The sequence below is a fragment of the Culex quinquefasciatus genome, chromosome 2 (genome assembly GCF_015732765.1).
Source record: "Culex quinquefasciatus strain JHB chromosome 2, VPISU_Cqui_1.0_pri_paternal, whole genome shotgun sequence".
Classification (NCBI taxonomy): domain Eukaryota; kingdom Metazoa; phylum Arthropoda; class Insecta; order Diptera; family Culicidae; genus Culex; species Culex quinquefasciatus.
Window position 1 is genome coordinate 170,824,707 of NC_051862.1, and position 23,172 is coordinate 170,847,878.

At 34.4% G+C, this 23,172-nt stretch overlaps 1 protein-coding gene across 1 annotated transcript in view; it reads left to right on the plus strand.

Moving 5' to 3' along the window:
• Window positions 1-23,015, plus strand: part of LOC6041381 (facilitated trehalose transporter Tret1) — a 40,710-nt gene extending 17,695 nt beyond the window's left edge. Inside the window, exons 4-7 of the mRNA XM_038254863.1 lie at window positions 15,188-15,548; window positions 15,610-15,962; window positions 22,061-22,476; window positions 22,545-23,015. Of these exons, the coding sequence (XP_038110791.1) occupies window positions 15,188-15,548; window positions 15,610-15,962; window positions 22,061-22,476; window positions 22,545-22,778 (1,364 nt within the window). The 3' untranslated portion in view covers window positions 22,779-23,015. The remainder of the gene's footprint in view (window positions 1-15,187; window positions 15,549-15,609; window positions 15,963-22,060; window positions 22,477-22,544) is intronic.
• Window positions 23,016-23,172: the final 157 nt, after the last annotated feature.

A 23,172-nucleotide genomic window follows, 5' to 3' on the forward strand; every position in this document is an offset into this window, starting at 1 on the left:
ACGTCAATCCAACTAATATCAGTACTCAAGGAACCCCTGCCGATCTTAAGCCCAGTCCGTCAAGTGAAATCACAAATTTTAATCCCGAACGAGTTCGAAAGCGCATGTTTCAAGACGACTAGATTTATTTACGGTTCTTCCGGAATTTGAAAACGGTGCTTACCGCCCAAGGTCACCACCACCGGCAGTCAACGTTTATTTTCGTGAGTGTGTGTATACTTCTGGTTCTGGCTAGTCTTGTTCTCGACCCTTATCATTACGATCTACGTTGATAGCACTCGTTACGCGTTCGTACACACTAAGAGCGGACCTAACGGAGAGCTATCGATCGCTCGTATGAATGTGGTCGGGTCATCGACGAGAGGCTCGATCGCCAACAACGACGATGGCGACGCGATAAACGACGTGTCAAGCATAATTATCGGCGATAAAGAGAAGTCGATCGGTATTCACCGGGTGATTGCGAGTGATTTAATGCGGCAGTTCAGAGGCACGTTCTTCTACTGCTAGTGATGAATAGAACGCGTAACTGCAGGGAAGAATGAACTTTTGGATGGGAATTCGTCAGCAGTTTTAATTGCTTCGTAATTCGAATGATAATGACGAGTATTTTATTTAAATCTATTTTGATTGAAATTACAAATCAGGCTTAAAAGGGTAAACGATGTAAAAGAAGAGCTACCTTCACTTAACATTCTATCATGTTTCATTAGGACTTAACTGTGCGTTGCCAGTACGGAAGTTCAAGTACGAATTAAAAATAGAAGCTACGCTATTTTGCGCCAACTGCATTGTTTGATAAGCCACCGTAAGTCAGCGGGGGAGAGAATACCTTCCGATCAAAAGTTGCAACCCAATCTGCCGCGACGTCGCTCAGCTAAGTACGATAAGAGTGTGTCGTTCTATCACCCCTTCTGACGTACGAGTCCAGATGATGCTCCAAGTACTTCCTCCGTTAATCCCTTTGAGTACCTTGGACAAAGTTTTGCTTCTTTATCCGGGATGACCTTAGACAGATGATGCAAAAGAGCGCCGCTTTGTTTGGCCGCTTTTGTAGACGCAATTCATCTTCAGGATCACTCTCGGTGGCAACAAAACAACTCTAAATTGCAGTTATTCACAATGTCCACAGCAGTTGAGCGATACTAAGTTTAGTTCCTTGGAACGACCAGCCACTAGCGTGGACCATGAATTTGCTCTGATAAAAGGCACCAGCCAACCAACTACACTAACCGGTGTGGTGACCTTATTCGGTAATCTGCTCTAGGTCAGATGATAAAAACTTATTATCATTTAATCCCCACTGTTTGTCCACTTGAACTATTTGAAGTCAACAATTGTGTGGCCTGCACGAATCGCTGCAGGAATTTGTTGCGCGAATTTCATAGTGATTTGGTTACGCAACTTAAAAATTCGCTATGGTCTCATTCGATCTCTACAGGGCAGGCGAAATGTTGTCTGCAGAAGCTGCTGTTAGATACTAACATATGATTCATCATGAATCGGTGATACTTGATTAGCATCTCATCCTCATCAGCAGTTTATTATTTGCACCAGTTAGATCACAATATTTTGAGAGAAAACAATGAATCATTTTGTGATCGTTACAAAAACCTTTCACATTTTTTCTTCAATTGTTCAAAAATGCTAATTGTAAAAATATTTTTTGATTTTTTTGTGTACATTTTCGTTTTTTTAATGTTGTTTTTTTGAAAGAATTATAATTTGACCAAAAACAAACGTCCGTCATAGTCTATAATAGCTCAAAAGTTGGCCTTCTTAACTACTAAAACATATCAAAAAGTGGAAAAAAAAATCGAAGAAGGTTAGTTTTGTCAAATTGAGTTTTTGTGATAAAGGTTGTTTATTTATATTTTTTTAGAGTGTAAAAAACTCGATTTGCTTAAATCTACAATCAACACAATCAACAATTTTACCATTTTTTAGAATTATTTAGAATCCTCTTAAACATTAAAAGTCCACATTCTTCCAGCAATGTACAGCACATCGAAATGCAAATTAAACTAATAGCTGCACTTACCTGACATTTGATAGTGTCTCCAACTTAATGTAGCCATTTTTTAAACCGATAGTCATTTTCCTGGTTAGTTATTGACAACACAAACAAAGGACAAGTGAGATTAGTAGGATTTGTAAGAGATTTAAAAGCTGAACATTTATAGCAGAGAAATATGGATTTTCCGAAAATTTTTGAAGTTTTTGAGCTTTCGTGTCTTCAGACCAGTTGTTGCAAATGGAAAAGGGCAACTTTTGGTTTGGTTGAAAATTAGGGTGGTTCACGATTTGGGTGATTTTTAAGATTTATCTTTCCAGGAATATGTTTTGATTTTTTTGTCTTCTAGAAAGTTATTAGACTTGCCAATCCAAGCAACTTTGTCGACATCAAAATTTTATCTCGCCATCTACGTCTTTTACGACCAAATTTCGAGAAAGCATCTGAGCATACTTTAAAAAATCAGTTTTTTAAGGTAGTAATTCAAGTTTACTTTAATAAAAAGTGATGTTCGGGGCTCTTAAAAACAAAAATTACTATTTTCTTAAGGGTTAAAAATTATAGCCATTTTAAGGTAAAAAAGATGCATATTTAAAACCTTAATATCTCGAAAAAACGCAGTCCAAATTTCAAGCGTTAGGTTACATTTGAAACGGGGAGATTTAGCAATAGCAACGCTGAAAAACCCTCTGTCGAATTTATAATTCATCATTGAAAACAATTTATTAATTTGGATAAAGCTCTTACCATGGGCTCTATCTGATCAGGTATGTTTTTTTTTTTTTCAAAACTCTTCAAAAGCGAACAACTTTTCTTGTGAAAATAATTACTTACCATATACTTGAAGATGATTTTCACGGAGGATTTATTTACTAATATTTATGATACGATGATGTTTTTTCTTAAACAATAATTTGAATTAAAGCTTTGAATTCAAAGCTAATTGCTTGGTGCCTTGGGCACATTATGAACCGATAAATCATTTACATTCAAACCGAAATCTGACCCAAACAATAATTTTTTTTTGCAAAATATGAGCTTAGGACAGGGATGTTTCGCATATTATTAAAAAATATTTTCAGCATAGTTTTTACTTGATTAAATTCAAATTGTGTTTTATTGGAATTATTATATTTTAATTTCGAAAATGTTGAGGATTTCCATATGAATTTTCATCACTTTTGAGTTATTGATGCCGTTTGGTTCAAAATCATGTGTTCTTTCGGAATAGCTTACAACATCCAAAACTTTGTTCTAGAAATCAGAAGGATATCCCGGCCTTATGTGTGGGACAAAGTTCAAATTTCTAAGCTTGCTGTTATTGCATATGGAACATTTATGTGAACATGGGTGGTTTAACTTCGTTAAAATAATTACCGCCTTCAATTTTTAGGAATGATTGCCACTAAAAACTACACTTTCGTTAAAAAAATAATCATAAAATTTTCGTTTTTAATGTGGAGCTAATTATTATTTCTTTTTATATTTTTATACATTCTTTAAAAAAACTCAGAAAACCATCATTTAAAAATTTATGTTTCTTTTTGAATTTATGAAAATAGTGCGCTCTTTCATTTCGGAATACATTGAAAACAAATTTTATAGTAGATTAAGCAGGATGTGATTTTATTTGAGAAAAAAAACCTCTCACCGCTGAGTCTCTCAATCTCTCCGAAAACTGCAATGAAAGAACGCGAGATGGCGATTAGGAGCCGACCACGCATGACGTACCGTTAAACTGCGTTTGCAAAATTGGTTTTGTGACGGCTTTTGTGGTTAAACGCTGTTGCGGTAGGATGATCGTGGAAGCAGAAATGAGAGAGAAAAGGCGCTGATATTTTGATCGCAAAAATTAAAGATTTGATCAAATTAAGTTCTGCAAAGTTCTAGGATCATCTAGACATTCTAACAAATCACTGGAAAAAAGAATCATCCTGATTGGTTGAGTTATGCCCGAGAACCAGCGAGTTAAAATTACCGTTCCAACTTTTTTGGAGTCTTGGGCGTTGGAATGTTAAAAAATTGTGCCCCTCCCAGGTGTAATATTACCATGATTTATTTTTACTGTGTAGCTGGATTAAAAGTAGGGCGTCCAATTTTCCCGGGTTTTGAATTTCCCGGAAAACGGGAAAAATATTTTTGAAATCCCGGGAATTCCCGGGATCCCGGGAAATTTTTGAAGCAGTCATAAAATGTATGTTTTCATAATATTTGATATGTTTTCAAGCTCAATAATAATAATTGGTGACAATCTACACTTCAATCTAAACAAGGACGACTGTTTTTAAATAACTTAAAAGAAATTAAAATTGTTTTTTTATTTAAAAAAAAGTTAAATTTTCAATGTTGAATGAGATTAAATAAGTGTTTTATAAATAAATTTCTTCTATATATTTTAATATATGCCATAACTAGAAAAGCTAGACAAATTTCTTTGAAAATATCTACAAAAACGAGAAGCGACAACAAAACAAGAGTTTTTTTTTTAAAAAAAAAGGTCCTATAAGCTATTGTCCTTCATATTTAAAAAAAAAAAACAGTCAATGCAAAATTTTAGATAACTTTTGAATGTTTTATTTTATATAAAACATATTTTAATAATTCTCTTTAAGTTACTACCGCCAACTAGGGAAAATCAGGAATACAGACTGAAAAGGTACAGGAGATTTCAGAGCAATACATTTGGAAATCGGTGTACTAAATTTTTTTTTCTGTTCCTGTTTTAACCGAAGTTATTCAAAACACGATGCAATTTTTTTTTTCTTAAATAGCTGTCTTATTTCGTTACTTGCCCCAAAATCCGGAGTTTGATGAAAAATAATTTAAGATGATAATTTTTAATTTTAATATCATAAATATAAATATGATAAATAGTCTTCAAAAATACATAAAATTAAATAGAAAATATTTAAAGCGCCCGGCATTTTGCGGATCTATGACTAAATTTTAATCAATTTTCCCTTATCAGTCAAATTAAAGCTGATATATGCCGAATACAAATTTTAATGCTTTAAAGTTCGTATCGATTACTATGTATTTTACTGTTCATCTATTTTTACAACAAAATTTGAATTTTCAGACCAAAAATTTGTTTTTTTTTTTCAATTTCGGGAATTCCCGGGACAAATTATGAAAATTCCCGGGATTCGGGAATTCCCGGTTTTGGAAAAATCCCGGGATTTTTGTCCCGGGAATTCCCGGGATGGACGCACTAATTAAAAGGTATGTGTGTAAAATAAATTTTGTACTTTTTCTAAAAGTGTATGCAACATAACACCCAAAAATATTTGGCTTATCAGTATGGGAAACCAATTTTATTAAAAGGTCCTTTCTGTGGATGTTGGGATTTAATCCGATTGGCTGCAACTTTGGCCATTCATAGCTTAGACCTGACAGGTTTTTTATTCAATCCAGTGCACTGCAGTGTTGTTAAATGTCACCATGACACGATTTAAACAATATCTTCACAACTGATACAAACCGATGCACATCCCTTTATTGTTAGAACAAGCCGCAGAAAATCTCTCAAAGATTAAACTTTCCTCTCTTTCTAACATTATTCTCTCCCCACTATCAGAACATCTATCGCTAATCAGAATCATCAGTGCGCACGATGTGATCAAGCGCAAATATAAGCCTCACCAAATAGCTCACCTTTTATTTGAGGCGCGCGCGCGAGTTTTTTTTTTCGCGTGATCAACTCACCCGCGCTGATCCGTTTAAGCTTCCAGCAGCTGCGCTAGTTCAACGCAGCTCGACTACATTACTTACAGTCGCTGCGAACTTATCAACCTCATCATTCGTTTGAAGTACGGCGTCCGAGCAGCACATCCCGGCCTGAATCCAGAATCGAGAGCGGTGGTACACAGCCTTAAGGTGTTGCTAGAGCAGAAATTCTGGAGCTCAAATCAGTTGTGCACATATTGACGGCGGGTTTCAACCCCTCGATCAGGTGGATCGTGCAACAGAGCGTTGATTACCGGAAATTACCGTGCAGTGACCGACGCGTTTGACGCGACTGATTGATTCCGCTGGGAATTCACTGCGCGATCACGTGTTGAGGAAGGGAAATTGGAAAAAGTGTTACCCCGAGGTGTCGTTTTGTGATAATTAAGTGCTAACGAGGAGTGCAGTGATCAAAGGTTTTTGCTGACAAGTGAACCGCGTGCCACGATGACCGAAAGTAAGCTGCCCGTGGAGATCAAGCCCGATCGGAAGGTGTTCAACCAGTATCTGGCGGTTCTTTGCGGTAGGTTGGGTGATGTGGTGGGACGTTTGGATTGATTTGAACGTTGCAATTGGATGATAGAGTGATGTGATGTTACAAATACGTGATGATGAGGGTGCAAATTGAAAGTATATATTAATAATAAAATAAGGCCAAAATCAAATAATAAATCAGTATAATTCTCTTTATTTCTAATCTCCAGAGAAAAACAAATGACTAAACTGAAATAATGATTGATATGAAAAGTTGACATTTTCTGAACGAGGAAATGTTAAAGTTCAGACAAAGTAACAAAATTATGAAAAAAAATCACGACTTCGCAAATATATTGTTTTTAAGCTGAATGATCATTTATTCCTAATATTTTTGTTTTTATCTTGCAAGTTTTCTAACAATTTATGGTTGTCCATTAGGGTTCCCAGAAAAATTGACCCCATGCTCCACAAGCGGAAAACGATTTTTTGGGTTATTTTAAGCATCTGTGTAAATTTTGAGCGAAATTGGACGAGATTAACCCATTGATACCCGAGCCTAAAAATGGCGAAAAAAATGTTTTTCATACAAAAATGACTTTTTTAAATCGCTAATAACTTTTCAGGATCGAGTTTTACAGCTTTGTTATGTTCTACAAAGTTGTAAAGCATTAAATTTTCAATAAGAATCTCACTTTTGGGAATATTTGGATGGAAGTAGCGCACCGTACAGACCAAACCGTAAGAAAATTGGATTTTCCATACATTTTTTTGATTTTTTCCATATAAACTTCACCTCCGAGTATCAATGGGTGTCAATGTTGACCGATTTTGCTCATATTTGGCCCAGAGTCTTAAAATAAGTCAAGGAACAATATTCAGCTTGTGGAGCGAGGTTTTGAGTCCCATATTCTGGGCACCCTATTGTCCATACACAAGTGCTTTGAAAATGTTAGGAAATCAGTTTCACTCAAAAAAGTCGCAATTTTTTTTTATAACAAATTCAATTCTATAAATCTAAAAGAGATGGTAAGTGGTTCCCGATGTCATAAATTCTGATCACGTTATTATAGATCATTTGATTGAACATTTATTCATTCATACAACATATTCTTAATTCACATTATAAAATGGAAGTGTTAGAAAATATCTCGAATTTAAACCTGATTTTCAAATTTGTTTAATAAAAAGTATCAGCATTTTAACTCATTTAACTTTTTTCATATCAGTTGTTTCAAAGCTCAAAATTTGTAAATATTAATAAATTCTAATCCCTTATTTGAAAAAAAATGCATCAATAAACATTACACAATGTATTTTCAAATTATCTTAAAATATATATTTTAAGCGGTATTATTTTTAGCTCTATATTTTTAGGAAATATGTTCAAGGGATGCGGGAGCAGGGGTGAGACAAAAACTTTAAATAGAATTTGCATTGGCCTAATGACTAATTAAAAAACGAAAAATTATTGGAAAATATATTCGAAAAAATGACCAAAATCCTATCCAAATGAAGAATTGGACTCAAAAAATTTTTTTTTGGAAATATTGATAAGTTTCGAAGAAAATGTATTTTTTTCTTTTAAGAAAATTGCAATTCTACATTTGAGCAGTTCTCTCAGATTTCGGTCATTCGATTTTTTTGCATTTTTTAATCCGGCTGAAACTTTTTTGGTGCCTTCAGTATGCCCAAAGAAGCCATTTTGCATCATTAGTTTGTCCATATAATTTTCCATACAAATTTGGCAGTTGTCCATACAAAAATGATGTATGAAAATTCAAAAATCTGAATCTTTCTAAGGAATTTTTTGATCGATTTGGTGTCTTCGGCAAAGTTGTAGGTATGGATACGGACTACACTGAAAAAAAAAATGATAAACGGTATTTTTTTGTGATTTTTTATTTAACTTTTTGTCACTAAAACTTGATTTGCAAAAAAACACTATTTTTTTTTTTTTATATGTTTTAGAGGACATAAAATTCCAACTTTTCAGGAATTTCCAGGTTGTGCAAAAAATCTTTGACCGAGTTATGAATTTTAGAATCAAGACTGATTTTTTCAAAAAATCGAAATATTGGTCGCAAAAATTTTTAAATTTCATTTTTCGATGTAAAATCAAATTTGCAAACAAAAAGTATTCTAGTGAAATTTTGTTAAAGTGCGCGGTTTTCAAGATAAATTGATTTTTAGGTTATTTTTTTGAAAATAGTCGCAGTTTTTCATTGTTTTAAATAAGTGTCCATGTTTGCCCATTAAAAAAAATATATATTTTTGAAAAGCTAGAAAAAACAATTCTCTATATTTTGCTTTTTTGAGCTTTGTTGATACGACCCTTAGTTGCTGAGATATTGCCATGCAAGTGTTTAACAACAGGAAAATTTATGTTTTCTAAGTCTCACCCAAACAACCCGCCATTTTCTAATGTCGATATCCCAGCAACTAATGGTCCGATTTACAATGTTAAAACATGAAACATGGGCACTAATTTTAAAAATTGAAAAACTGCGAATATTTTCAAAAAAATAACCTAAAAATGGATTTAACTTGAAAACGGTGCACTATATCAAAATTTCACTGAAGTTCTTTTTATTGCAAATTTGATTTTACATCGAAAAATTAAGTTGAAAATTTTTTTGCAACCAATATTTCGATTTTTTGATAAAATCAGTATTGATTCTAAAATTCATAACTCGGTCAAAGATTTTTTGCACAACCTGGAAATTTCTGAAAAGTTGGCATTTGATGTCCTCTAAAACATATATAAAAATATATAAAAATAGCATTTTTTTGCAAATTAAGTTTTAGTGCCAAAAAGGTAAATAAAAAATCACCAAAAAAAAAATTTACCCTGTATCATTTTTTTTCAGTGCAGTCCATATCCATGCCTACAACCTTTGCGGAAGACACCAAATCGATCAAAAAATTCCTTCAAAAGATACAGATTTTTGAATTTTCATACATCATTTTTGTATGGACAACTGCCAAATTTGTATGGAAAATTATATGGACAAACTAATGATGCAAAATGGCTTCTTTGGGCATACCGAAGGCAACAAAAAAGTTTCAGCCGGATTAAAATATACAAAAATTAAAATTCTAAAAAAAAGACCGATTTCGTAGAGAATTGCTCTTTTGGATGATGAAACATGGCCATAGCCTTAGCCATAGATTGAATGAAGATGAAGAATATATTGCTTTTTCTAAAAGATATTCAATCAGCCCTTTATTTTTCAATTGGTGATCTGATTTTTCAAGGCAAAAAACGAAAATATTTGCGGAATCGGGATTTTTATAAAAACGGATAAAAAGTAAATTAAGGGGAAGTTAAAAAAAAACTAAATATTCTTCATTTTTCAAGAACTTATCGGATTTTTTCAGTTATTATAAAAATTGTATCAGAGATGGATAGACAAAATTTTGAAAAAAGTTTATTTTAAACAATTACAAAAAATAATTAGAACTTGAAAGTGTAATCTATCAAAATTAGGCAAACGAGTTTTTTAAATGCAAAATTTCTTTCTTGCTCTAAAAAAAATCTTGACCAAAACAATTCGTTCATGTGCTTGTATTATTTGGTGATAACATTTGTATATTTTGGTCTTTTTTGCCATTCTGCTGTGAAACTTTCATTTTCGAATGATGAAAAGACTCCTCTTTTCATCGCCAAAATAACAGTAATGAAAAAGTAGTTGAAGTTTGTTAAAGTTTGTGAATTGCCAACATGTGTAAAATGGCTTCTTTTGACCTTAAAACGTGAAAAAAAGATTTAATTGCTAATCTTCCTTGACCTAATCACAAAGGTCATAAAACAAGTTTTGCTTAACACAAAAACCGTTGAACTTCATTACAAAGGATGAAGTAAGATAATTTGGTAGCCAAATGACCTTCAACCAAACCTTTGCACTGTTTTTTTTATTGCTGCATTAATTTCAACGGCCAAACATAATCTTGCCATATCATCTAAGTATGTGCTGCACTATTTATAGCTCCTAAACAAAATAATGTGCCAAATTCCAACCTGTAGCTCAACCAAACTGCTCCATCATTCATCGTGCCGACATGCTGTGTTCGATCATTTCAAAGCAAAGTGGCTGTTTAGAGCGCTGTTGAATTGACGGAGCAAAATGATATAATCAAGAGGGATCAAAGGTAGACACATTTTGGATGCGCCATTTTGGGCAGTTTAAGCTTATGATAATGGTTCTAGAGTGCAAATTGTGGCGTTTTTGCTTTTTTACCATTATGTAGAGGGATGATTGAAAGTTGTTGCACAGTATAAATTTGAAAAAAATGTGAAAAAAATCAAAATTAAATTCAAACAGAAATTTTAAATGGAAGTTTTTGTTATTTTGTTTATTGATCTAAATTGTATTCTGAAAAAATATGTAATTGTAAACATAGTCACAATTTTCAAACAGTGTACAAGTAAAGTTCTTCCTTCTTTACCCGCCTACACTTTGCGATACAATGCATGACATTAATCTGTTCAGCTTCTTTTTGACGAACAATTCGAGTAACTCATCGCGATGGAGCTTCGCACTTAGTCTAGCGCAGGCACTACAAACAAAAAGAAAACAAGCAAAAAAAAGCTGCGAAAATGAGCCTAGAACACGTTTTTCAATGGCGGGGAAGTACTGCAAACGGGTAAGCGAAGAGGGTTGGAATTCAAATTAGTATTGTTGTAGCTGTTGTTGTGGTTAGTTGCGGCGATTAAACAGCTGAGCAAGGTGAGGAGGGTGTTTCGGGGAGGGGAGGGGAAGAGCAGTACGATATTATGGACATAATAGCACATTGTCGAGGGGGATATTTTGGCACAAGTGTTCACCGTATAAATGGAACGTGTTGTCAAATGTTTACGTGAATGATATTGTTGAGTTGTGAGGCTTATCGATTTTGTTTTTCTCTAAAGTGAAAAGGTGTGTTATGATATTATTGCTATTATGATGTCATTGCCAAACTGTTTGTTTGTTTGGAGAAATTGATTTCATTGAACAGGAAACAGCTCCTCCCAGCTCCTGATAAATCTTCCTTTTCTACCAGATGCTCAACATCAAAGTTTATAAACATACCTAAAATGGTAACAAATTTGAATGAAGAAGAAGAAGAATAATTTCATTTCATTGCATTGTTTAATTTTGGGACCACAGGTCAGAAAAAACTTCACAGAGCAATTCTCTCAGTAGTGAGCAATTTTTTGTAGCTTTTATTTTTGTTTTTTTTTATGGTTTTGACGAAATTTTGTGTGTGGTTCGCCCATACAAGTCTCCAAACAGTTTTGGCTACCTTCCATACTAAACTCAAAAAAAATACTCATTTCTTTCATAGGACTTTAAATAAAATTGAGTAGCGCCAAATTATATTACTATACAGCAAATCCATTTGAAAAGAGCATAAACCGAAATAATAGTTCTCCGACCGGGCTCAATCAAGGATCTGACACGCATGCGGTTTCCTGAAGTCACCACCAGAGGTGCTGTCAATATTGTTTACATGTGGTTTTTGAGAAGGTCGTATGAAATTCATACGTAATTATTTTTCCAAAATATTTTTTTGTAGGTTTTCACTATGTTCTGCTTTTATATTTGATATAATTAGAAGTATTACGTAATTTTTTCCACATTTAACATTTCTTAGAGTATTAGATCAGAGTATTTAAAAGTTCTACTTGATCATAAAAATTTAAAAGATTCAATTTCCTTGAAACAAAAAAAATCTTCAGTGGTTTGCGCTTTTAGAATACTTCCGTCGAAAATATTTAAATAAATAAATTTTAAATACATCAAAGTGCTGATATGCCAACATAAGGTGCTCGATGAAATTAAATGCTGTTCTCCTTGTTCAAATCCGAAATTAAATATAAATCTTTTAGAAGAAAAAAAAATAATTTGTTTAAATTATGACCGATGCGCAGAATACGACTTTTTCAAACGCCACGCGCCAAAAACTTGGTTCGATCTTGGTTTGATTTTGACTTCACTCGCTTTGTATGTCGATGACAGTCGTGACGTAGCCGTGAGCTCAATTTTATTCGAGGGACAAAAGAATAAGACCCGTACTTTTTGTTTGGCCGTTAGGATGACCTACACCGTGCTAGGGTGGTCCCAAAAACGCCCAATTTCCGCAAAAAAACAAGTTTTCAAAAAAAAATCATAACTCCTATTCCAACCAATTTTAGCTGTCTTGGACGCAAATCATTGATAATTAGTTTGCCTATCAATGAAAAAATATTGAGGACCGAAAAAATCAGCGAAATATTTGAAAAAGTCGTATGGAAACACAAAATGGTGGTTTGACCGTGTCTGGACAAAAGAGACTATGCCTGAAAATATTTTTATCGGACTTCTAGGGAAATTTCACATGATATATAAAAAAATGGAGACAGAGACTTGTACGTTCCCAAGATATGATATTTAAAAAATAAAAACTAAGTTTTACGACTTTCCACGTGCAAAAATGTTCAAGTCAACATTTGAAAAGGCTCAAAAACATTTATTATTGACCTAGCCATCCTACTGAATAAACTGGAAATTATATCATGTATTCATTTATGAGCATGAAAACTAGAATCCCTGTTTTTTTGTCGATATATTTAATAGCTCGTTGATACGATGCAATCGCTTCGAAAATATCAATACTTAAATTACGAATTACAAAAATAGCTAAATAACTTACGCCTGAATATATTTTAAAATATTGTTTTAGTTGATGATGGGAAAATTATTCTTATTTAGGAAATTTATGATTTTTGGGTCATATATGACCCATCAGGCCTGAAAGGTTTCAAATGTCATTCTCATTGATAGATTAAGATTATTTTTTTTTGCAAAACAAAAAAAAAGGAAAAAAATAATCGAAATGGTAACGTAAAATTGACGTTGATAGAGAAGAGTTCAGAGAAGCAACCCACTGAGAATTTTGGCTCGAGCCTCGAGTCGATTTGGCTCTAGTTCGGACCTGAATTGACTCGAGGCTCATGCCAAAATTATCGCTGGGAAGTTTTCAACAAATTTTTAAAAGTTTCAAAAGATTGTTTACAATAATTAGGACAACATTGAAAACTAGCGTTACACTCACTAAGTGTCATGTTTCCTCAATAACAATGAGTTTGAATCGAAAAACGGACTGCATCGGACAATTTTGAACTTATATTAGTATTAAGTATATTTAGTATATTATAGTAAATTAGTATTTAAGTTACAAGTTTTAATTGTTATTGACACAGAATTAAAAAAAATCGATTTTTTTTAGCAAATTTGGAAAAATTGATCTTGCTTCTGGTTTTGGTGACAAGAAAATTTGATATTTTAATAAAAAATCAAAATCTTATGAATTTTGATCCAACTTTGAACTTTTTATTTACTTAATTTGAAATGTATATACATTTTATATAAAGCTCTTGAACAAAATTACACAAACAATAAAAAGTGATTTCTTCGAATTAAACATTCAAAGTAACCTTACAGATGTTTTGGAAAAACGAACATGACCAATGTGTGCTCTACCCCAGTACACGTTTTGAAAGTATAAATCTTGCAACAAGTCTTACTGTTCAAATAATATTTGAGAAATAATTTGAAATTCTATCAATGGTACCCCGGTTTACGGCAAACGAGAAGGTTTATATCAGTCTAGGATATCATGTCTACATTGTTTCAATGAATTAGGTACAACCGATTTCCTATTTATTGGCATGGAATTGCTCGAAGATAAAGTCCATTTGATTTTCATATCTGGCGTGAAAATGCTAAACATTTGAATAGGATGTTAAGTAATCCAAGTCTTCTCTTTCACGATGAACGGAAATTCCCTCGAGCGCTCCAAATGTCGTCAAAACCATAATCTCCAAAGTAAACTTAGTTTGTTTAACCGGAAAGCTATCAATCTATAAATAATTGTGACGAAAACAACTTCAAACCGTCAAATCATTAAGTCAACGGTAGAAAATCCCCTCATTAGTCTGCTATTTGCACATTCATTAAACTAAATTCTTTTCGCACGACCGAACCCGGTAGCATACATTTCGGAGCCCGGCGGGACATGATTTTGGAGCTTCAATGCCAATTAGAGCACGCTGGGTTCCTGGTTAGCACCTATGACAACAAACAGAAAAAAAAAACATCTCATCGAGAATGGGATCGTCGTGGGAGTTGACATTTTGTTGTCAAGTTTAATGGTCCTATTTTGGTCAAGTAATGGACTGAGTGCGCAGAAACAGGTGTTGTTGCGCTTTCTTGGAGTGTTAATGAAATTTCAATCTCTACCAGATCAACAAACAAGTGGTTGCGTGAAGAAATGTTTTTCGACAATCTGAAAGTGCTTGTTCACCTTAGATTCGGTGCACGCTAGTTTTAGTCAAATTTTTCTGGTTGATCAATTTGCATAAATAACCCCGTTAAGCTTGTTGAAGATCACTGTGAGCAAGCTTTAGAATGGTGTTCAGTGACGCCAGAACAAAGAGGGGGTTTTGTCATTTTAATTGTTTGAAAATAAAAACATATCAATTTTACAAGTAATACCTACCGATAAGAAAAAAAAAAAAACAATCTAGAAATTGAAAATATTACTCCACATGCTCCACCAGACCTCCCAAAGTCGACGCCACTGTTCATACAGCAAGCACGTTTCAGCCTTATCAGACAGATAATTTTTCACAATTGTGCAAGCACTTCCCACACGAGATTCCGGGCCGGCTAATAACAGCGTTCTACCGGCTCCGGCCGGTGTGCATTACCCCTCCGGTTGAAGTTGTAGCAAATCTAATCTGAACTTTCTCAAACCAAGATTTGCTTACAGTTTCGGAAGTGGCATAACTAAGCGCTTTAATTATTGGATCACCTTTCAGGCACTGAAATACCTCAAATCGCTCAAAATATCTAATTAATCTTTAATTGGTACTTCCCTACTCAAGTCCTTCATCGTCACTACAACATACACTTAAGCTAATGCGTACTCTCAACTTCCTTCCCGCAGTGAACATAATCTCCCTGGCCCAGGGCACGGCCATCGGATGGCTATCGCCGTTCCTGCCCCTGCTGATCTCAACCAACTCCCCTCTGAACGCCCCCGTAACGGACATCCAGGCCACCTGGATTGCGTCGCTGCTGTGCGTGGGTGCCATCTTCGGCACGGTTCTGTTCGGCTGGTCGGCGGACAAATTTGGCCGGAAGTTTTCACTGTGCATGGCCGCCCTCCCCCTGATCGGGTTCTGGGCCTGCGTGGCCTTCGGAGGATTCGTTGAAGTTCTGTACGCTGCCCGACTGCTGGCCGGCCTCGGCGCTGCCGGAGTGTTCCTGCTGGTGCCACTGTACGTCACGGAGATTGCCGAGGATAGGTTAGTTCCGGGTGAGGTTATGTTAAGAACCCAATTTTGATCATACCTCTTTTTTTCACAGGATACGAGGAACCCTTGGGTCGTTCTTCATCCTGTTCATCAACATGGGCACGCTGGTGTGCTTTATCGCTGGAACCTACATGTCCTACCACGTGACCTCGTACGTCTTGATCCTGTTGCCAATCTTGTTTTTGGTGTGCTTTATTCGGCTTCCGGAAACGCCCCAGCATTTGATCAAGTGTAACAAAATTGAAGCCGCTGAGGGGGCGCTCAAGTTCCTGAGGGGATACACTACCTCTCCGGAGCATTTGGAACAGCTGAAGGAGGAAATGAGCCGCATGATGAGCACCATCGCTATTCGTGGCAAGGAAGGTGAATCCGGGGAGGATTCATCAATTCGACTAGCGGACTTTGGTGAGTTGATTGAGAGACAGAATTTGTTAGAAGCTAAATCAAACATTTTGAAGCATTGACCAACAATAATTTCTACAAGTTTGATTTTGTTGTAGCGTTGTGGCAGATTTCTTTATGACTAAAGCCGCCATTTTGCACTATAAGTTATTCCGTACAATCTTGAATATAAGTTAGAGAAGAATCTTTCAACATGTAGAAAAATCTGCTTTGAAATTTTAAAGGATTCATATTTTTTTACGTTTTTAGCCATTTTCTTACAAAAAAAGAAACAAAATTGCGATGAAAAAACATATAATTTTCGATTTGCATTAGATGACGAAATAGTAGTTTATGTAACAAGTTGCAAAAAGATTTTTTCAGTACGAGTTGTACATTTATCCAACGAGGTTTACCGAGTTGGAAAAATACAACGAGTGCTGAAAAAATCAAGTTTTGCAACGAGTTGCTTACAAAATTTTTTGCAATTCCGAAAAATGCTTCTTGGATGGATTTTTTGTCAAACATTCATGTGTTAAGTAAATTCACCGTTCAAAAAAAAACAAAAATAGTGAAAAATGTTAATTTTCGATACTAGTGTTGAGAAGTTCAACTTTTCAGAACCCATTTTAGTGCTGAAAAGTCGAACTTTTCAGCACTGGTATTGAAAGGTAGTAATTTTCCATTTAGTTTTTTTTTTCGATAGGGAAAAGTAGGCCGTTTCGTTTCTCCAGAAGGACAGGAAAAGTTGACAGTTTCACAGCGCTTTGCTTGCTTTTCCGTGCCAAAAATACAGTATTGAAAAGTAATACTTTTCCTCGATTAATTTTCAGAATTACAAAATATAATGTGCGAAACTCGATGGATAACAAGATTGCATAAATTACTAATTTTAGTTTTAAACAAGGTGATCATGATTCATCCGGCAGTGTTGCCGATTTTTTTTTAAATAAATCAAGTGTTTGTGTCTTCAAAATATCTTCATACAAAAACGTTTTCTTTAAATCACTCATAACTTGTCAAGATTAACTCGGAAAAATTGAGTTTTAGTGAAAAAAAAGTTGATTCCGTGTACCTATTTTTTTCTGTTAATAGCTTGTCAAGATTAACTCGGATCGTTTTACACCTACGATAAAGCTATTTGTTGGTTTTTGTTTTTTTTTTTGCTTTCCTCTATACATTTTCGCGAATCTTCCTAACGATAACCAATTTGGCTCCAAATTTATACAGTTCCTTATTTTACCTAAAGAATCGAACCAGTAGATATTTCCTGAGATTTTCTAACTGTTTTACAAAAAAAATTGAGATTGCTAGAGATTTTTCTAATTTTTGCTTGAAAAACTCTCTTGCTTTTTCAAATTTGCTTGAAAACCTCTCAAAATTTGACTAAAAATTGCTAAAATACCACCTTTGAGAAAAAACATGAGAAAATATGGACATTAATTAAAACCAAAAAATCATCATATAAATTTAAGCAACTATTGGATCAATATTTGAATCAACTTGTTTTATTTCAAAGTAAGAATACTCGAAAAAAGCATAAAATGTTATGAGTGTAAATATCTGAAAAAAATAATATTTAAGCTGGATTTACTGATTTACGAGAACGCCAAGGCAATGCTGTAGAGCGAATAATTTGTTTATTTTTTACTGATTTACTAGTAAAGTAACTGTTTTTAATATTCCTGACATTTTCATAATCTGAAATTAATACTGGAAGTAAGTTTTGTTTTATTGCAACGGAAATTCAAAAATTGATTTCAACTTGATTTTTTGCGCTTTGTGTATTTTATGTTTTTTTTTGCATGTTCAACAAAAATATGCTCAATTTTTGAAATATAAAATCGAAATTATTAAAAAAGCAAGTCGGAACGATAACGATAAACTATCGTTAAAGTTATCGTTAACGCGATAACTGAATAAAACCAACCAAATCATGTTGAATTTTCAAGCTTCCTTTTAGTAAATATTGTTTTGATTATATTGTAAATTTCAAAGTGTAAATAAAATCACAAAATACCGTATTTTTTTAAAGTACTAATTTTTTTATAATTTGCAATAAGGGTATCAAACGATTCGAAATGTTGCATTTATTATACCTGTTTTAAAGTTTTTTGAATTATAGAGCAATTCCATGTCAAATAGGGAATCGGTTGTACCCGACCCTCTTCGATTTCAATGAAACTTTGTAGACATGTTATCCTAGGCACATATAAGCCATTTTTGTGTATATGGAGCCAGTAACACTCGATAATGACATTTGAGAAGGGCGTACGTGTTTTCAATATTTTTGTATTTCGTAATTTAAATATTGCTGTATCTCGAAGCCGTTACATCGTATCAAAAAGTGGTCAAAGACAAACTTGTAGAAAATTTTACGGGCTTTCCGAAAAAAATACACTGAAAGAAAAAAAAACACTCTGCTTTTATGAGATTTTTTGATTTTTCAGTTTAAAAGTTAAATTTGAAGGTGAGCCCACGATTTTTTTTCGCTCAAAATTTTTGTGAAAATAGCCTAAGATGTTACAAAAAGACTCATGAAAAATGCAGGATGGCCGGTACATCCAATTGAAATGTGGTCAAAGACAAACTTATGGGAAATTGGACGAGCTTTTCGGTAAAAATATTTTCGGAACTGAAAAATCAAGTCCTTCATATAGAAATTGCCAAAAACCATCAAAAAACCTATTTTTTCAACATTTTTATTTTTAAATCCGCCGTAACTTCACAAGGAATGGACTTAGGACAATGGTCAATATGGAGACTTTTATGTAAAATTGTCTGGAGAATCGACTCTCGTGTTCGGATTTTGAAAATTTTGATGTTTAGAGCACTTTTGAAAAAAACTGTTTTAGTAAATGATTTTTGTTTTTTTTAGGTGAGTTGCTCCATCCTGCATTTTTCGTGAGTCTTTTTGTAACATCTTAGGCTATTTTCACAAAAAATTGAGCGAAAAAAAATCGTGGGCTCACCTTTCAATTTTACTTTTAAACTGTTTTAGTTAAGACTGTTTTTTTCTTTCAGTGTATTTTATTCGGAAAGCCCGTAAAATTTTCTACAAGTTTCTCATTGACCACTTTTTGATACGATGCAACGGCTTCGAGATACAGCAATATTTAAATTACGAAATACAAACATATTGAAAAAACGTACGCCCTTCTCAAATGTCATTATCGAGTGTTACTGGCTCCATATACACAAAAATGGCTTATATATGCCTAGGATAACATGTCTACAAAGTTTCATTGAAATAGGAGAGGGTCGAGAAAAAAGTACCCAAAAAATTCCTATTTTGGGCTGGAATTGCTCTATATACAAAAATATTCACAAAATACCATATTTTCTCGAAAATACATAAAAAAAATAAAGTGCAATATGGGTATCAAACGATTAGAAATTTTGCCTGTATTTTAATTGTTTCATAGTTTTTTGATAAAAATACCCTATTTTCTCAAAAACACTCAAGTATTCATAATTCGCAATATGGGTATCAAACGATTCGAAATTTTGCATGTATTTTAACTGTTTTAGAATGTTTTCAATGAAATACTCAAATTTTCACAAAATACCGAATTCTCTCGAAAATACTAAAATTTTTGTAATACGCCAAATGGGTATCAAACGATTCGAAATTTTGCATGTATTTTAAGTGTTTTAGAGTTTTTTGAATGAAACACTAAAATTTTCACAAATTAACGTAGTTTTTTTTTAAATACTCAATTTTTTATAATTTGCAATATGGGTATTAAAAGAAACGAAATTTTACCTACTTTTGCATTCAAAATACTCTGAGGCAGTTAAAATACATGTAAAATTTCAAATCGTTTGAAACCCATATTGCGAATTATAAAATTTTTAGTACTTTCGAGAAAATAAGGTATTTTGTAAAAAAATAGTATTTCATTCAAAAAACTTTGAAACAGTGAAATGCAACATTTCGAATCGTTTGATACCCATATAGAGAATTATAAAAACCTGAGTACTTTCAAAAAATACGGTATTTTGTGTGTTTTTTTTGTATTTATACCTTGAAACTTACCATATTATCATATCAATATTTACTAAAAGGAAGCTTGAAAATTCAACAAAATTTGGTTGGTTTTATTCAATTCTAGAAATATTTTAAATATAAGTTAGGCTGGTTCAAATTTTATTTAAAGTTTTTGTCTCCTTCCCCTTTAAAGTTGGTCCGAAAAATCAAGGGGCAAGAAACATTTTTTTTTTTAAACTTCAATATTTCATTGGAAATTGAAGTGCAATCAGTTGAAATCAATTTAAAATGCATTCCCCTGCGTTTATAACCATTTTTAGCATGTCAGGGTTGATTTTTTATTCAATTTTTGAAAATTGTAGATGTTTATTATCGCAAAATGTTTTTTTTTGTCGGTAAAATTTTTGATTTCGTCAAATCTTATTTTTGCCTTCCTCACCTTACTGAGGAAAGGCTATAATATCACTCGAAAAATGAACTTCTTAATTTGACCTCGTAGACCCACCTTCACGTATACCTATCGACTCAGAATCAAATTCTGAGCAAATGTCTGTGTGTGTGTGTGTGTGTGTGTGTGTGTGTGTGTGTGTGTGTAGGGATGTGGGTCTGTGCACCAAAAAATATGCACTCGATTATCTCAGCACTGGCTTAACCGATTTGGACCGTTTTGGTCTCATTCGATTCGTCTTGGGGTCCCATAAGTCCCTATTGAAAATTATGAAGTTTAGTAAAGTACTTCAAAAGTTATGCTAAAAAAACGATTTTGGCGTATGTCCGGAAGATTTTAAAAAGGATGGTTTTTGTAAGAAACCCTGTCATGTTGTACATTTTCAGAAAGGTATTAAAAAGACCTTTCCAATGAGCCCAAAACATTGAAGATCTGATAACCCTATCAAAAGTTATTGGCACTTAAGTGTTATTTATACACCTTTTGGAGGCCGGATCTCAGAAATTTCAGTAAAAATGATGTCCGGGTCTATCATGCGACCCATCGTTAGTTAGATAATCGAAAGACCTTTCAAATGAGCCTAAAACATCAAGGATCTGACAACCCTATTAAAAGTTATTGGCACTTAAGTGTTATTTATACACTTTTTGGAGGCCGGATCTCAGATATTTCAGTAAAAATGATGTCCGGGTCCATCATGCGACCCATCGTTAGTTAGATAATCGAAAGACCTTTCAAATGAGCCTAAAACATCAAGGATCTGACAATCCTATCAAAAGTTATTGGCACTTAAGTGTTATTTATACACTTTTAGGAGGCCGGATCTCAGATATTTCAGTAAAAATGATGTCCGGGTCTATCATGCGACCCATCGTTAGTTAGATAATCGAAAGACCTTTCAAATGAGCCTAAAACATCAAGGATCTGACAACCCTATTAAAAGTTATTGGCACTTAAGTGTTATTTATACACTTTTTAGAGGTTTGATTTCAGATATTGTGATAAAAATATTGTCTGAATCTTCCATGCGAACTATCGTTGGATAGGGTTTTTTTTTATCAGACCTTGCCGATGAGCCAGAAATATTGATGGTCTGCGAACCATATCAAAAGAAATTAGTAATAAAGTTGATTTGTTAAACATGTTAAGGGGGAATGTTGCTATTTTTACTGAATGTTTTGACTTTATGAATATGAGGAAGGCACCAACCACCTAAAGGTGGATTAAGTAACGTTTTTTAACTAATGATTGCAAAACAACTTAACAGGTGTAAAATGCATTTTAAAACACACAACGATAACGATAGAACTACCGTTATCGTTATCGAACCTCGATAATTTTATCGTTAACAACCTTGATTCTTAGACAAATTTGAAGGTACTTTTAGAAAAAAATGTTTTCTGAAATTTTAACTTTATTCAAAATTGAAGAACTGACAAACTTTGAGTGGCCTAATCTGAAAAACGACACACTTTATGAAAATTTCTGTGAAGTCCTTTTGGATTGAAAATTTGTTTTTTTATTAACTAAAGTAAAAAAATAATAAAATTTCGATTTTTTCAAAAGCACATTTTTTTTCTTCAAAAAATCATACCATAGTGAATAAATGTTGACGATTTTTGGTGGCGAATTGCTTCTAAAGCGCAAAAAGTAACAACTTTATACCTTTTCCACCTCTTCCAGCTCCCTTCGCCACCAAGAAGGCCCTCCTGATCGGCATGGTCCTTGTGACGCTGAACCAGTTCTCCGGCTGCTTCGCCCTCATCAACTACACGGCGCACATCTTCGCCGAAGCCGGCTCGAACCTGGACCCGAACGTGTCCGCCATGGTCGTGGGCGCCATCCAGCTGGCCGGCTCGTACGTATCCACGATGGTGGTGGACCGGTGCAAGCGGAAGGTCCTGTACATCGTTTCGTCGTTTGGATCCGCAATTGGGTTGGGGATGATGGGAGTCCACGCGTACCTGGCCGTTTCCGGATTCGACGTCAGCAAGATCAGCTGGCTGCCGGTGGCCAGCTTGTCGTTTGTGATCTTCATCGCGTCGGTTGGAATACTGCCGCTGACGTTTGTGATACTGTCGGAGATTCTGCCGCAGAAGGTAGGAGATCACTTGCAATTGCAGTGTTGTCCTAAAATTAACACAAATTTCCTTTTCTCCTACTGTAGCTCCGCAGCTTCGGCGGATCGCTCTGCACCACGTTCCTGTGGGTCGTCAGCTTCATCGTGGTCAAGTACTTCCCGGTGATGGTCGAGGTCCTGGGGATGCACGGCTGCATGTGGACCTTTGCCGGGTGCTGCCTGTTTGGGGTGCTGTTCAACGCGTTCTTCGTGCCGGAAACGCGCGGCAAAAGCATCGACGAGATTACGCTGGCCATGAAGAGCCGGAGCAAGGCCACGTAAGGGGCCGGGGTGTTCCGGTAGAATGGGAGTGCAGTGCCATAAGAGTGCCAGTGAGAGGATGTGTGGAGCGATAATCTTAACCAAGAATCGAAAATGTTGTGATTATAGTTGTTACCTATTGAAACCCTAGAATTTAGTACAAACTGAATTGTAAGAAAATATCTTAAATTATTATGAACAGTTCCTGTTATGTAACGCAGAAAAGTGTAAATAAAATTTGATCGTATTTATTAATAATGATTCAATTGTGATTTTTTTTTCTGATTGAGAGTCAAGTAGTCACCCTGAACATTAAAAGCTCCGCTGAAATATATTCGCTTGAAACTTTTTCACACCTAAGCACGTGTTTTATCAGCTGTTTCTCCAAACAACAACCAAACATTTGAAGGGCACT